The sequence below is a fragment of the Rhinopithecus bieti genome, unplaced genomic scaffold, assembly GCF_001698545.2.
Source record: "Rhinopithecus bieti isolate Rb0 unplaced genomic scaffold, ASM169854v2 scaffold_26428, whole genome shotgun sequence".
NCBI lineage: Eukaryota > Metazoa > Chordata > Mammalia > Primates > Cercopithecidae > Rhinopithecus > Rhinopithecus bieti.
Genome location: NW_016811745.1, coordinates 45,707 through 62,495, shown reverse-complemented (window position 1 = coordinate 62,495; position 16,789 = coordinate 45,707). Strand labels below are relative to the sequence as shown.

The 16,789-nt window shown below is 36.9% G+C and overlaps 2 protein-coding genes across 6 annotated transcripts in view; one reads left to right on the top strand and one right to left on the bottom strand.

Moving 5' to 3' along the window:
• Positions 1 to 3,663, top strand: part of AKAP9 (A-kinase anchoring protein 9) — a 175,645-nt gene extending 171,982 nt beyond the window's left edge. Inside the window, 3 exon segments of the mRNA XM_017894950.1 lie at positions 459 to 588; positions 1,485 to 1,624; positions 3,112 to 3,663. Of these exon segments, the coding sequence (XP_017750439.1) occupies positions 459 to 588; positions 1,485 to 1,624; positions 3,112 to 3,149 (308 nt within the window). The 3' untranslated portion in view covers positions 3,150 to 3,663.
• Positions 1 to 16,789, bottom strand: part of CYP51A1 (cytochrome P450 family 51 subfamily A member 1) — a 46,758-nt gene that overhangs the window by 18,232 nt on the left and 11,737 nt on the right. For 3 of the 5 annotated variants that reach the window (XM_017894949.1, XM_017894948.1, XM_017894947.1), the window contains exons 7-10: positions 16,267 to 16,462; positions 11,815 to 11,910; positions 10,344 to 10,512; positions 6,723 to 7,096 (exon numbers count right to left, since the gene is read on the bottom strand). In XM_017894949.1, the coding sequence (XP_017750438.1) occupies positions 6,918 to 7,096; positions 10,344 to 10,512; positions 11,815 to 11,910; positions 16,267 to 16,462 (640 nt within the window). In that variant the 3' untranslated portion in view covers positions 6,723 to 6,917. Of the gene's footprint in view, positions 1 to 5,417; positions 7,097 to 10,343; positions 10,513 to 11,814; positions 11,911 to 16,266; positions 16,463 to 16,789 lie in introns of those variants that run through there. The other 2 variants (XM_017894945.1, XM_017894946.1) reach the window with 2 other exon arrangements.

Below are 16,789 nucleotides of genomic sequence, written 5' to 3'. Positions count from 1 at the left end.
CATTACACTGAAACAGCTGAAATTTGTACCATAATGAGTTGTGTTTTATTAAAAGTTAGCAAATCTTGATTTTAAGTCAATAGAGTGGAATGTTTACATTAGTCTAATATTTTTTATCCACATCATTTCCCACAAACCACACATACTCAGACACCCCTCACCTCTCATCTACTTAGAGCTAAGGTCTTTAAAAAAGAAAGTATGCCAATTAAATAATTTTATTTGAGACATAATTCCAGGTATCAGAAATACTCATATTCAAAAGTAAACAAAATAACATTTGAAAGCCAAATTTTTGTTTGCACTGTTTCTCCTTTAGCAAGAATAATAGGAAATGACTATAAATAGGAGATGGTATAATATAGTGTAATAGTCTTTTGAGCAGTTATCTATTTTGTAGAAATTTTTTAAGGGCTTGGGATTTTATTTTTTACAAGGAATATTTTGGGTTACTGTAGGTGCAGAAAAGACTGACTCATTTTATCATTCTTCTGGTGGGCTGGAGCTATATGGAGAACCAAGACACACAGCGTATCGCTCAAGATCAGATCTGGACTATATTAGGTCCCCTTTACCATTTCAGAATAGGTAAGAATTTGATAAAACCTGCCTGGAATTGTTAAATGTATTCATATTTAACAGAGAAAAATGGACATTTTTAGAGCTTTGACTTCTTTGCATTGAAACAGACATCTTTGTTATATATAATTTACATAATCTGACCAGGCGTGGTGGCTCACACCTATAATCCCAGCACTTTGGGAGGCTGAGGTGGGCGGATCATGAGGTCAGGAGTTCAAGACCAGCTGGTTCGAGACCAGCCTGGCCAACATGGTGAAACCCTGTCTCTACTTAAAATACAAAAAAATTAGCTGGGCATGGTGGTGGGTGCCTGTTATCCCAGGTGCTGGGGAGGCTGAGGCAGGAGAATCACTTGAACTCAGGAGGCAAAGGTTGCAGTGAGCCGAGATTGCGCCACTGCACTCTAGCCTGGGCAACAAAGCAAGACTTGGTTTCCAAAAAAAAAAAAATGCACATAATGTGAGGCTCAATGTAAAAATGTAAACACCAGTGTTTGAATTTGTAACTGATTTCCAAGGGTATAGCAAACAAAGCTGACCAAGTGTTATTTGGTATATGCTGTGATTAGATATTGGGAAAAGTATTGACTAAAATTGATAGTCTCTGACCATTATGAAAAGCTTAACAATCTTCATGACAAGATGCATTTATACATACCCAATTTATTGAGACCTCTGCCACAAGCATTGTATTGGACATTCTTATGTTGACTTAGTAGCATCTTTGAATTTATTGAAGAGTCGTCTCTTTCTCATCCCAAACTCCAAAGCTGAAGCTTGGGGGATATACATTATGTGTGTACAAGTGACCCACCTTTTTGGGGAAGGGAGTAGAGGCAGGTTGGTAACTTGTATGCATATTTCTGGATAACTTGATTCATGTACATATTTTTAATCCTTTAGGTACCCAGGCACTCCAGCTGATTTCATTCCTGGTTCTTTAGCATGTTCTCAGCTTCAGAATTACGATCCTGACAGAGCCCTAACAGATTATATCACTCGGCTGGAGGCACTGCAAAGACGACTTGGAACTGTACAGTCAGGTGCTCTAAGTTTAACCACATCTTGGCAGCACCACAGTGCTAGACCCACAGCTCCCCTTTCTTTGAAATTCTTTCACACTCATCATTAGGATAATCAAAGCTTCCAGTTTAGCACATGAGCTATTAGCCAAAGCTTAAACTCTTGTAACCAGCAGAGAAACTGACTTTAAATAATTTAAGTGAAAATATGATTTATCACCCCAGATCCCACTCCTCCCAAAAATGATTTCCTACTATCTTCATTCAGCGGACTGATGACACAAAATGCACAATGAGCACCAATGTGCAAGGTACTGAGTCTACAGAGCCTTACTAGAGAACGTATTCCTAAGTAGTGCATGGCAGAAAGTGGTAAGGCCGTGCCGCAGCACTCCAGCGTGGGCAGCAGAGTGAGACCCTGTCTCAAAGAAAAAAAAAAAGTGGTAAGGCATGCAAATCGGGTGGAGTTAAGGAGGAAGCACTTGCTTTAAGCACTTAATGTAACCATTTTCCCTGCTACTATATTGTGCTTTTATGTATTATCCGAAAAAATTATCCCATTTTAAAATACTTTGTAAGGATTCTTTTATTTTTCTTTGTTCAAAACAAAAGCAATTCATACTTTAAAATAAAGGTGGTATTCCCTGTTCATGGAAGGAAAACCTCTTTTCCCTATCTCGCTTCAGTTCACTCCTGATTCAAAGACTTTGAATCATTTAGTAGTTTATCTCTTCCTTCAAGAAAGCATTTGTTTAAACCCAAGCATCCTGTAGTACTAGGAAACTTTTATTATCATAGCTGAGTTTGCTTGTTGGTTTGCCTTGGCTTGTTTTGTTTTGAGCATCCAAATTTCACAAAACCCAGATTTTGAAGACCAAAAGATTTTCAAAATGTATGAGGTATAGAACATTCAACTTTGAGAGCACTTTAAAAAAAACTCTATACATTAGTCTCACCTACTTTGCTATAGAGTCAGTCATGGTGATTTTTAAATATATATTCAAAATCTCTTAAAAATCAACTTAAGTATATGGGCTGGGCACGGTGGCTCATGCCTGTAATCCCAGCACTTTGGGAGGCCGAGGCGGGCGGATCACGAGGTCAGGAGTTCAAGACCAGCGAGTTGGAGACTAGCCTGGCCAACATGGTGAAACCTCGTCTCTACTAAAAATACAAAAATAGCTGGGCATGGTGGCACGTATGTATAGTCCCAGCTACTCGGGAGGCTGAGGCAGGAGAATCGCTTGAACCCAGGAGGCGGGGGTTGCAGTGCACCAAGATCACACCACTGCATTCAAGCCTGGGCAACAGAGTAAGACTCCATCTCGGCGGAGGGGGGTGTCGGGGGGGAAGGGGGGACTCAGTTTATCAGTTTAAGTATGAAGACATTTTAAGGAAAAAAGGACTTTTAAAAAAATGGAAAATAATAATTTGTGTGAACTCTAGTGGGTCTGATACAGGTAGCAATGTAATTTGAAATCAGTTGAATTTCTGTTTTTCTCTCATAGGTTCAACTACTCAATTTCATGCTGGCATGAGAAGATAATCCTTTGAAACATCATTAGTTGAAGTGATTTTAAACAGATTTCATTTTGTAAATCAATGGTTCTTTTGTGCTTTTGTATTGTGAATATTCAATGGGACCAATATGAACACAGCTTATGATTGTATACAAATCCCTTGCCAGCACATGAAAACAAACTGGAATTTGTATATATAAGCATTGTGTATGTATTCATGCACAATAATCATTGAATTACCTGTATATTTGTGGAATGCTAATTTAAAACATTAAATTATGAACCTTGTGTATTTATCAAATGGGTGAAAAGATTAAACTTTTACGCATTACAATACTGCTGAATGTGTAGCTCAAGGTGTCCTGCACTTTCCTTATAAGGCTACTGAAGTTACATGTTTTGCCTAATATATTCTACTGGTGATGAAAACAGATAATATCACTTGTAGAGACCTATTTTTGTATAATGGTAGAAGTTTCGAATTTTATGGGGTATTTTGTCAAGTACTGAAATAAAAATGACTTCACCATTTTCACCACACTGTATTTGAACCTTCTTCATTTTTAACTGAGCTATAGTTCTTGGTACATAGCATCTCATTACTTATGTCAAATATGTAGGAGTGAGAGATTCAGAGAAAGTTGTCCTAACTTAGAGTTAATACCGTTGAAAAGTTTTCCATGTGTCTTTGTATCAACTTTACATCTACATACAGTTAGTGTTACTTGTTTCCAAAGAAGTGTTCTCACAAATCCATGGCCCACTAAAAAGATGAATAAATCATTAACTCAAAAGATCTTAATCACATTGCAGCAGAATTAAACAGTATCCCTGTTGTCCAAGCCAAATTCAGACTGGGAGGCTGTCACAGAGATAATACAAATCACAATGTTATTTCTCATCTGGAGTCCTCCCCAATAACATGGCAACTCACTAAAAACAGCAAGAGGACTAGTATTTGATGCTTACATCCGGAGGATTTTGTCTTATTATTTGATGTTCCATGATTTATACCAACACAAACAGGCATGGTAGAAAGTTGTACAGTCTTGAACATTTCTAATTTCAGTCATCCCTCAGCATGTGTGGGGGATTCGTTCCAGGATGCCCCGTGGATACTACAGTCCACGAATGCTTAAGTCTTTTATAAAACAATGTGCTATTTGCAAATAATCTACACATATCCTCCTGTGTACTTCACATCATCTCCAGATTATTTGATACCTAATACAATGTGAACGTTATGTAAATAGTTGCTACTACTGTATTTTTTTTATTGTTGTGGGGTTTTATTTTTAATATTTTAAACCTGCAGTTGGTTGAATCAGAGTATGCAGAACCCACAAATACAAGGGGCCAACTATACTTAAATTTTCCACATTAGAAGCTGGGTTCCAATAAGAGGAATTCTAGAAATAGCAAACATACGCTAAAGCAGTTAGTTGAAGGGGCAGGTTGTGGGTAAAAACCTTTTTCAGCTAAGCATGGTTTGCCATTCAAGGCCATTCTGCTCTAGGAGACAGTGGAGAAAAAAAACACGGACAAATGATCTGATCAAGCTGAGTTTACTGCCATTGTTTGACCACCAAGCCTCCTTATGATATTAGGCCTCTGCAGTCACACTTGTTTATGCACCTCAATAATTAGTCTGTGATTGGCTGGGCGCGGTAGCTCAAGCCTGTAATCCCAGCACTTTGGGAGGCCGAGACGGGTGGATCACGAGGTCAGGAGATCAAGAGGATCACGAGGTCAGGAGATCGAGACCATCCTGGCTAACACAGTGAAACCCCGTCTCTACTAAAAAAAAAATGCAAAAAACTAGCCGGGCGAGGTGGCGGGCGCCTGTAGTCCCAGCTACTTCGGAGGCTGAGGCAGGAGAATGGCGTGAACCCGGGAGGCGGAGCTTGCAGTGAGCTGAGATCCGGCCACTGCACTCCAGCCTGGGCGACAGAGCGAGACTCCGTCTCAACCACAACAAAAAATAATAATTAGTCTGTGATTAAAAATGAAATCTGTTAAGTCTAAAACTATTCACTAAACATTAGCCTTATCTCGGGTTCGTAACTAGATACTTCAAGAAATCTGTAACATCTGTAATATGAAAATATCTGAGATTTCTATTGACAAAATCATGGATACTGCTAATGCTGCCCAAATTCATAAATGAAATAAATACTACATTGCAGTTAGAAATTAGTGCAAATAAAGATGTAATTTTTCCCTCACTCAAGTTCCTGGATTCCCTAACTCTGCTCACTGAAGCACATACTTTACAATTCATGAATACAGACTACATTTTTTCAAAGAGAATTTTAATGTGAAAAATTAGCAGAGATTCTGCCTTCACAATTAAAGTTTAACATGAGTCTTCCAGCCTTTTAAAAAGAACTGTAATATACATAAAGGAAAATATTTTGGCATCATCTAGTGAAAACAGATGATGTATTTTTTCAGCCATCTCATATAGTTAGGCCTGGAGTTATAATTTAAGATAAGTTGACTCCTAAACAGAATGTGCTTTACAGAATGTGACCAATTATATTACTCCCAAGGACCTTGTTTCAGATTATCTTAAAGCCAGAGTTCACTGATCTCACATTTTTAAAAGAAAAAAGTTTAACTGTTTTAATCAACACAAGTAGTAACAAACATCCCTAACTGGATTCTAGAGAGGAAGCAGGGAAGGCCAGGCATGGTGGCTCACACCTGTAATCCCAGCACTTTGGGAGGCTGAGGCGGGTGGATCACGAGGTCAGGAGTTCAAGACCAGCCTGGCTAACATAGTGAAACCTCCGTCTCTACTAAAAATACAAAAAAATTAGCCAGGCATGGTGGTAGGCGCCTGTAATCCCAACTACTTGGGAGGCTGAGGCAGAGATTTGCTTGAACCTGGGAGGCGGAGGATCCAATGAGCCGAGATCGTGCCACTGCACTCCAGCCTGGGCAACAGAGCTAGACTCCATCTCAAAAAAAAAAAAAGAGAGGAAGCAGGGAACATGTGAGCCAAAACAATTATCCCCTAAGGACTTGACTTTGGACTTCCACATAAATGTGACCTTGTAGAATTAGATACATACTTATCAGGTAAATATGTAATTATTTAGTAATTAGATCAAGATACACGAGCAGTCTTTAGCATTAATAATTACATTATTTTTAAGAAATCTTATCAAATATGGTCCTAGATCTCTTAATTTCCTATATGCAGTGATTTTAGTTAAAATTCCAAAGGATTTATTTTTCTATAACATCTCCATTTCTGAATATCATCATACTAAAACAGTTAGTATTCTCTTATTCAAGGCTTTAGATGTTCGATTATTCCCTCTTCCATCCTCACACACACAATAATTGCCCAGATAAATAATAACCTGTGGTTTCCAAGTATCTCACTGGGATTTTTATTCTTTATACCTTGCAGGGCTAGTCCAAGGTTTGAATACCCTGAACTTATTTGGCAAGAGCTATGAGTACTCTTAAAATTACTACCTGGAAATTATATTATTTAGAATCTGCCAATTACCTAGATCCCCCCCCTGAACAATTGTTTTACTAATGAACTTCCTGAAAGCACATGTATAAGTACCATAACTATTAGAAAATGTTTCAAATGCTATTATACTTGATAGAACCATTCAGTTAACAAAATACTAAATCATAAGTTAAACTGGCTTTTAGAATTACACACTCAAAAATACAGTACACTAAAAGAGTTGTTTTGTACACTTCATTCTCTTGGAACGCCTTTGTGGCTTACAGTGACGATCACATATATTAGTTCCTGGCAACCTTTTTCATTTTGATCTTCGTTTGTAACGAATAACTGGGTTTTCAGGGGTGTGAATCATAGTTGTATAATTCACGGTGGGAAAGTATCCATCAATGAGATCAAATTCATATAAACGAAGCATAGTGGACCAAATTGTCTTAATTTGAACATACGCAAAATTTTCCCCAATACAACGATGACGCCCTAAAAAAAAGAAAAGTTACAAGAATCGGTTTAAATTCTTTCTCATCCTTTTGCCCTGAGGTGATATTTTTTATCTACATTTTAGATAAACAGCAAATGTACAGATAGTATAATAAAAAGATGACATTCTTTTCACATAAAACAGTGTGAATTATTAAAAATTCCAGGAGATTTTCAATATCACATTTTAGGAAAACAGTACTTGACTAATCACATAACTTTTCCAATTACTTTTTCTGAAAACATGTATCTGGGTTAAATATATGGGAAAGTTTGAATCATAAGATGGTAATCTAGTTTGGGAATATAGTAGAATATTCTGTTTCTGTCCCAAGAAAGCCCTAGTTAAAAGTCAATATGAAAACTTTCCAGTCAAAACCTCAAATGTCATTATAAATGATTATGGAAGAAAATGAGATTTAATGAACCCAAAATAATACATATACTAAAAAGTCACATCCACGTAGAAACTGACAAGCTGATTCTAAAATGTATATGCAAATACAAAGGACCTAGGATATCCGAAGCAATCTTGGAAAAAGAACTGAGTTGGAGGACATAAAACTGATTTCAAATCTGACTTCAAGACTAAAGGTAAAACACAGAGTGGTACTGGGTAAGGATCAACAAATAGATAAATGGAACAGAGCAGAGAGCCCAGAACAGAGTATTTGTATGGTTGTTTGATTCTCAATAAAGACACCAAGCCAATGAGGAAAAGAAAGTCTTTTCAACATAAGGTCCAGGAATAACTAGATATTACATGGGAGAAAAATGAAATTCAACTCCTATGTCACACTATAATCAAATATTAATTCAAGAGGGGTCACAAACCATGATGCTAACAGCATAAAGTTTAGTAGAGAAGAACAGGAGAATATCTTCATGACACGGGCTAAGCGAAAATTTCAAGACAGGGCCAGAAAGCAATAACGATTTAAAAGACTGATAAATTAGACTTAACTAAAGATTATTCATTTGTCAAAACTCAATGAATGTTGACTTAAGATTTGGGCATTTCATTGCAAGATTTTTCATCAAAAGAAAAAACCTAAACTGATACTGAGTGCTTAGCACAGTGCTTGCTTGGCCCATACTGTACTTATTTCTAGGAGTGACATTTAAGATGAGCATTTACAAGTTGGTCCATATTTCAAATATAACAACTAAAGAGAAGCTTGGCTTACAGGAAGAATAGTCAAAGGATTTAATCACAACAAGCAAGAAGTATCCTAACTGAATCAACAAAAGAGTAGATGAATTCTGATGATTCACAAAATGTAGTATTATGAAAATGAATGAACTATATGCACCAACATAAATAAACAGCACAATTACAAAGTAAAAGAATGAGTAAAGAAATTAGAGACATGTAATGTGATATTTAACAAGATTAATGTGAGATCATATATCCCCCCACAAATTCAAGTCCATCCAGAACCTTACAATGTGACCTTAATTGGAAAATAGGATCTTTATATATGTAATTATTTAAGATGAGATCACCCTAACTTAGGGTAGGCCTTAGATCCAATGACTGGTGTCCTTGTAAGAATGCCATGTGAAGATACAGAGACATGAACAAGAAGAAAGCCTGTTGAAGATGGGTAGTAATTGGAACGATGTAGTTACAAGCCAAGGATTGCCAAGAGCCACTAGAAGCTACAAAGATGCAAGGAAGGATTCTCCTGTAGAACCTTGAGGAGGCGCATGGTCCTGCCAATATCTTGATTTCACACTTTCAGCCTCCAAAACTGTGAGAGAATAAATTTCTATTGTTTTAAGCCACCCATGTTGTGGTAATTAGTTACAGAAGCCCTAGGAAACTAACACAAAGATTGAAAAAAAGATTGAGGAGACATTATATCTGTATTCAAATCTCCCATACAATATAAGTTCAGAGACTATGGTTAGGACCAACTATAAATGGGATGTTAAAAGGAAACAGATTTCAGCTTTAATATAAGGCTCTAAAAATGACAGCTGTCCAAAAATGGAATGAGCTATCATATAAGGTAACTGAATAACCCACAACCCATTTCTAGTAAAGTTCAAGTGGAAACCAGATAATTACTAGTTTAGAAATGATTCATCTTTGGGGCAGAATTTGGGCTACAGAACTAACGCTCTTCCCATCTGTTAACAATCTGATTCTTTGGCCAGGTGGCGTGGCTCATGCCTGTAATCCCAGCACTTTGGGAGGCCGGGGTGGGCAGATCGCTTCAGGCCAGGAATTAGAGACCAGCCTGACCAACATGGCGAAACCCAGTCTCTTTACTAAAAGTACAAAAATTAGCTGAGCATGGTGGTTACACAACTGTAATCCCAGCTACTCAGGAGGCTAAGGCACGAGAATTACTTGAACCCAGAGGTGGAGGTTGTAGTGAGCTGAGAGATTGCACCACTGCACTCTAGCCTGGGTGACAAGCAAGACTCTCAAACAAACAAACAAAAAAAACTATGATTCTTTTATATATTGTGTTATATACCACAGTATTAAATTTATTACATAAAGTTAAGATATGAAGTTCCTAAAGGACTTTATACTTTCCTTTATACATGGAAAATGTGTGACCAATGACAAGTCATCTGTCATTTAAATGATCCCTTTGGAAAGACTCAAGTCAGAGAATATAGTTTAATCAGTACAGAGAACCAATGGATAGAAAAATTACTGGAGAAACAAGGGTATACCTAAATTATTTTAGGATCTTATTGAAAATGAAATTTGCAAGCCTACACACAACCTGCCCAGATTCAAAGACCATTTTCTCATAAGGATATTCACAGAGAGCAAAAATGTTGACTAACAATCCAGAAAAGCTTTAATTTTAAAAGACTGCCTTTGCTTTTTTGTGAAATACTAGTAATCTCTTATATTTAACTTAAATTAATTCCCTGAATGGTGTGCTGACTCCAATGGTTCTTTAAAAGAAAAATCCACAAAGAGCTTTAAATACTATTGTAAGGGAAAACAAGGGTGGACTATAAAAATTAGACCTAATAAAACCAGACAGGTTAGGAAGTAATGAAGCACTATATAAGGATTCATTGAACAATTCCATTTAGTACAAAGGAAATATTTTTCTCCAACTTATAAAGATTCTTCTCCCATAAAAGTTTGCAAAAATGTCCCTAATGAGGAAAGGGAGAGATAATTTGTAAACACAATTCATATGGAATATTGTGACAGAGACAATTATGTTATCAGAACAAACATTTCCAATATAAAATATAATCATCTCACCAGCTCCAAATGGCACATAGGCAAACTTTTCCCCTGATGCTGGGTTATCCTGTAAGTAGCGATCAGGATTAAAGTCCAGGCGTTCTACCCATGAGTCTTTAAGTCTTTGATTGACAGTGGGAGAAACACACACCTGATGTCCTGGAGGAATGGTATACCCTGCCACAGTCTATAAACAAAAGCCACACATTTCATTAGAGAATTTTAAAATGTGCTCCCAAATAATCAGATAATTGTGTAATAAAGCATGAATATACATGGATACTCAGATGCTCCTTGACTTATGATAGGTTTACATCCTGATAAATCCATCATAAAGTCAAAAAATTGTAAGTTGAATCACCATAAATCAAGAACCATCTGTACATATATTTAAAAACTGGCTAGATAATAGGCAAACTAAAAATTATTTTAACTCAAGATGATTTCCAGTGAGCCAGCGTTAGGTTGGAAGTACACAGTACACAAATCAAACCCATAATGCCTTGGAGGTAGGATTTGAATTTCAGAGAGACTTTCACTATCCAATTTGTACACTTCATACTAACAATTTTTTACAACAAAATGTTATTTTAAAACCAAGAAAATATGTACTTTCATTTTAAAACCCCAATTGTTAAAGAAAAATGCAGAGCATGATTAGCATTAAATATTAGCATGTAGGCCGGGGGCGGTGGCTCACGCCTGTAATCCCAGCATTTTGGGAGCCCAAGGCGGGTGGATCACCTGAGGTCAGGAGTTTGAGACCAGCCTGACCAAAATGGAGAAATCCTGTCTCCACTAAAAATACAAAAAATCAGCCAGGTGTGGTGGCATGCCCCTGTAATCTCAGCTACTCGGGAGGCTGAGGCAGGAGAATGGCTTGAACCCAGGAGGCGGAGGTTGTGGTAAGCTGAGATTGCGCCATTGCACTCCAGCCTGGGCAACGAGAGAAACCCCATCTTTAAAAAAAAAAAAAAAAAAAAAAGATTAGCATGTATTCTATCTACAATTATGTTAAAATATGTTTTAGAATATATAAAACTGAAGTTAGGTAGAAATGATTATTCTACTTTTTTAATTTAAAAAAAAATCTATTTTATGCTACTCTACTTCCTCTTTTCCTTTTTTTTGAGACAAGGTCTTGCTCTGTTGCCCAGGCAGCAGTGCAGTGGTGTGATCATGGATCACTGCAGTTTCAACCTCCCAGGCTCAAGCAATCTACCCACATCAGCCTCCTGAGTAGCTGGGACCACAAGTATGTGCAATTCTGGCCAGCTAATTTTTAGAAAAAAATTTGTAGAGATGAGGTCGGTCTCACTATGTTGGTCTCAAACCAGGCTGGTCTCAAATTCTGGCCTCAAGTGATCCTCCCACCTCAGCCTCCCAACATATTGAGATTACAGGTGTGAACCACCACACCCAGCTATTTCCTCTTTTTGATAAATAAAAACTGGGGGTATAGAGGGGAAGATGTAGCCAAGATACTCACCTGAGGAGTTCTGGCCATTCTCATCATGATCATTATAGGAGGTCTAAGTCTTAATGTTTCTTTTATACAGCGATCAAGTAAATTTAGATCCTTGAGCTAAAATGAGAAAGCATTTCCTGATTGTTATAAATAACATACTTCAACAGTATAAAAAATTAGTTTAACGTCGTGGTTAGTACAAGACAGCTTGCATTCCAGCTAAAAGTACAGAGGTAACTGGTTCAGGATGGCTGGGATTATCATGCTCTACCACTGTCCAAGGTGAAAAAGGAGGGCAAGGTAACAGAAAGAAAGGCGATCCGCCCTGAAGAATGAAGTAAGAACCTACAAAATTCACTCCTCCAAAAAATGAAAACAGTAGCAAAAATCTCAATGTCAACTTTTTCAAAATTCTGGAAGATTAACCAAAGGCTTGCAACAATGTAAGGAGAGTTAATTCAAGAAAAATAAATCTGAATCTTGGTAAGAAGAGTAAGCTTTGTGGTAGTGGAAGTTGTATTTCTCTCATCCTCCTCTCCCCAAATCCATGGTAGCCCCAGAAACCAATAGCATGGCAACTATAGCAGCTGTGAAAGCCAGAAGCCTAACAAGTATAAAAGGAGCCAGAGCAAATTTTCCAAAAATAATTAGCAAAAATTGTTTAACACTGAAGGCACCAGAGATGGTGATATCAATTGGTGCTAAGAGACAGAACAAGAAGTTTAAAAGGGAAAACTGGAGAATAAGATGTCCACAGGAGACTTTGAAAAGTTCCAACATAAGAGGATCTTGAAGGCCACACATATGTATAAGACCATGCACATGCCCAGGTAAGATCTAAGAGGCTGTAATCTTTTACCTCTGGCTGACCTGTGTAGACAGGTAGTGAAGGCAGACTTGTAACTGCCTGTTGGAGTGTTAATAACATCCCCTAACACACACACACACAGCCTTTCAGCAAAAGCTAGGAGACTGGCTGTTCAAAGCACCTCAGTAAATCTCTGTCCAAATATCAGATGCCCACTAAAGTAAGTAAGCAGAGATTTCAAAGACTTCACTAAACAAAGAATGACATAATTAATCCAGGAAAGGCAGTAAACAAACAGCAGCAGCAGTAACAATAACAAAAAGCCAGCAACAATAAACCCAGGGAGGAGGGCATCTGATTTCCCCAGTTACATTATTTTAAATGTAGTTTTCAACAAAAGCTTACAAAAAACACACCAAAACAGGAAAGTATGGCCAGTGCATAGAAAAAGAAAGCAGTTTAATAGAAACGAAGAAGCCCAGATGTTGGACTTACTAGATAATGATTTAAATCAGCTATTATAAATGGGTTCAAAGAATTATAGTAAAATATGCCTAGTTATCGCTAGTAAAATAGAGAATATCAACAATTTTTTTTTTAGAAAACCAAATAGAAATTCAAGAACTGAAGAAGTATGAGAACTGAAATGAAAATTCACCTGAGGGAATCAACAGCAGATTTGAACTGGCAGAAGAAAGAATAACATCAAAATAATAATAATAATAATAATAAAATATTTAAGAATACATTTAATAAGAGAAGTTTAAACATTGTGCACCAAAAACTGCAAAACACTGTTGAAAGAAATTAAAGAACTAAAATAATAGAAAGACATCCCATGTTCATAGATGTAAAGACTGAAATTGTTAAGATAGCAATGCTCCCAAATTAACATAGCAATACAATGCAAACATTGTCAAAAATCTCAGTTAGCTTCTTTGCAGAAATTGACACACTGACCCCAAAATTCATATGGAAATTAAAGGGACTAGAGTAGATAAACAGCCTTGAAAAGGACAAAGTCAGAGGACTCACACTCCCGAATTCAAAACTTATTACAAAACTACTGTAATGGCACCAGATTAAACATATCAATGGAATAGAACTGAGTCCAGAAATAAAGCCTTAAATTTATGGTCAAGAGGCTTTTTAAAACATATTTTTTTTTTTACAGACAGGGTCTCACTATGTTGCCCAGGCTGGACCCCAAGTCCTGGGCTCAAGTGACCTTCCCATCTCAGCTTCTCAGTAGCTGAGAATACAGGCATGTGCCACTGCGCCTGGCTATAATAGAATTTTTTACAAAGACAATTCAACGCAGAAAAAATAGTCTTTTCAACAAACAGTGTGGGACAACTGGATAACCACATGCAAAAGAATGATAACCTCACACCATATACATAAATTAATTCAAAACCGATCAAAGACCTAAATGTAAGACATGAAACTACAAAACACTAAGAAGAATACACAGAAATAAATCTTCATACACTTTGATTAGGTACTGGTTTCTCCGACACCAAAAGCACATTAAAAAAAAAATACATGAACTCTTACAACTCAATAATAAAAAGACAACTCATTTTAAAAATGGGAACAGGATGTGAGCAGACATTTCTCCAGAGAAGATATACCAAAGCCAAAGAGCACATCATAAGACATTCAACATCACTAGTCACCAGGAAAATGAAAAATCAAAACAAAATACCAACTGGGCACGGTGGTTCACGCCTGTAATCCCAGCACTTTGGGAGGCCAAGGCAGGCGCATGACTTGAGGTCAGGAGTTCGAGACCAGCCTGGCCAATATGGTGAAACCTCATCTCTACTAAAAATACAAAAATTAGCCAGGTGTGGTGGTGTGCACCCAGCTACTTGGGAGGCTGAGGCAGGAAAATAGCTTGAACCCGGGAAGCTGAGGTTGCAGTGAGCCAAGATGGTGCCATTGCACTCAAGTCTGGGCATCTCACCAAGACTCTTGTCTCAAAAAAACAAAAACAAACAAAAAAAAGTACCACTTCACACCTACTATAACAAAAAAATCAAGTTAACAAGTTTGGTGAGGGGGTGAAGTCAGGACCAACATACACTGTTTATTGAGATTTGAAAGTGGTGCAGCCACTTTTAAAAACAGTGTGGCAGTTCTTCAAAGTTATCTTATGATCCAGCAATTCTACTCCTAGGTATGACCCCCACAAAATTGAAAATACATGTCCACATAAAATCAGTATACAAATACAAATATACAGTATACAAAAAATGTTTAGAGCGGCATTATTCATAATAATTTAAAAGGTGGAAACAACCCAAATGTCCATCAACTGATGAATAAACAAAATGTGGTATATCCATATAATGAAGTATTATTGGTAATAACAAAGACTGAAGTAATGATACATGCTACAACATGGATGAACCCTGGTAACATGCTAAGTGAAACAAGCTAGTCACAAAAGACTACATATTGTATGATCCCATTTATATGAAATATCCAGAATAGGCAAACTCATAGAGGCAAAAAGAGATTAATGGTTGCCAGGGGCAGGAGTCAGGAAGAATGAAGCATGTCTGCTAATGGGTACTGGCTCTCTTTTGGGAGTGACGTAAATGTTCTAAAATTAAATTATGATGATGGTTTCCCAACTCTGAATATGCTAAAAACCACAAAGTGTAGATTTTAAATGGATGGATTTATGGTATGTAAATATATCAATTAAGCTGTTATTTTAAAAGTTACTAAAAACAAGAATGAGTGTTGAGATATCAATACTGAGCTTACAGAAACAAAAGGGATTATGAGAATACTATGAACAACTGTATGCCAACAAATTAGGTAACCTAGATGAAATGGACAAATTCCTAGAGATATAAACTACTGAAACTGACATAAGAAGAAATGGAATATCTGAATAAATCTGTCACAAATAAATTGAATTAGTGAGTAAAGTCTTCCCAGAAAGAAAAGCACAGACCTAGATGATTTCACTGACTTTTAGCAAATATGTAAAAAAAAGGACTGACACCAATCATCCACAAACTCTTCCAAAAATCAGAAGAAAAAAAGAATACTTCCAAATTCATTCTATGAGACCAGAATGATCCTGATATCAAAACCAGCCAAAGACATCACAGTGAAACTAGAGATCAATATCCCTTATGAATATGGATGCAAAAATCCTCAACAAAACACCAGCAAACTGAATGCAGTAACATATAAAAAGAACTATGCACCATGACAAAGTAGGATTTATCCCAGGAATACAATTAACATCTGAAAATCAGTGTAATACACCATATTAATATAGGACCAAAAACACAAAAGATAACAGGAAGATGATATCAACAAGGTTTGCTTCCAAGATGGAATGTCAGGTTGTGCAGTGAGTTGTCCTCTCTTCCTTTCCACCCCAGCAAGCTGCATATAGTGTTTGTAAATATCTAGTCCTCATTACTACTATTACTACTTTTAGAAGTCTCTGCTCATGTTATGGCAAGAAGCAGTAACATTAAGATATTTTAGGTAAGGTTATGGGGAATTTGCTAAAAATAGAGAAGCGGATCAGTTTAAGCTATAGTACATAGAAAATCTCAAATTGTCCCTTTCAAAAATTAGCCACAGATACTCAAAGTCATAAGGCAGCAATGAAACTGAAAAATCCAACAAACCTGGTCATAAGTTAAAGGAGGCAGATTCTCTCCACAGACGGTTTTCTGTTCTAAATAACATTTTTCTTGAAGTGTTTTGTCTCTGGCCAAAAAGAAGCCCATCCAAGCACTAGTAGTTGAGGATGTATGCTGCCCTGCCAAGAGTAGTCCAATAAGCATCCCTGCTACTTCATCGTCAGTCAAAGGACGCCCATCCCTAAGGAATGAACCAAACACACAAATTTAACATTTTGGCAGATACATTTCATGCCTCAACCTTTAAATAAAGTGTCATAATGAATACATTTTTCAGGTATAATAGTCTCTTATATTTGACTATCACAAGTCAGAATTTTTTTCTCTTAGGGAAGAGATAGACCAGCACAAAACGATTTCGATTACAAAAGACTCCATTATAGTTCATTAGCAAACTTTTACCATACCCAGTCACTGGGATTACAGTAAGATACAGATGCCGATAGTTTACATCTCAACAATTTAAAAAGTCCAAGGATCGTAGCTACCAACTTATTTTGCCAGCAAC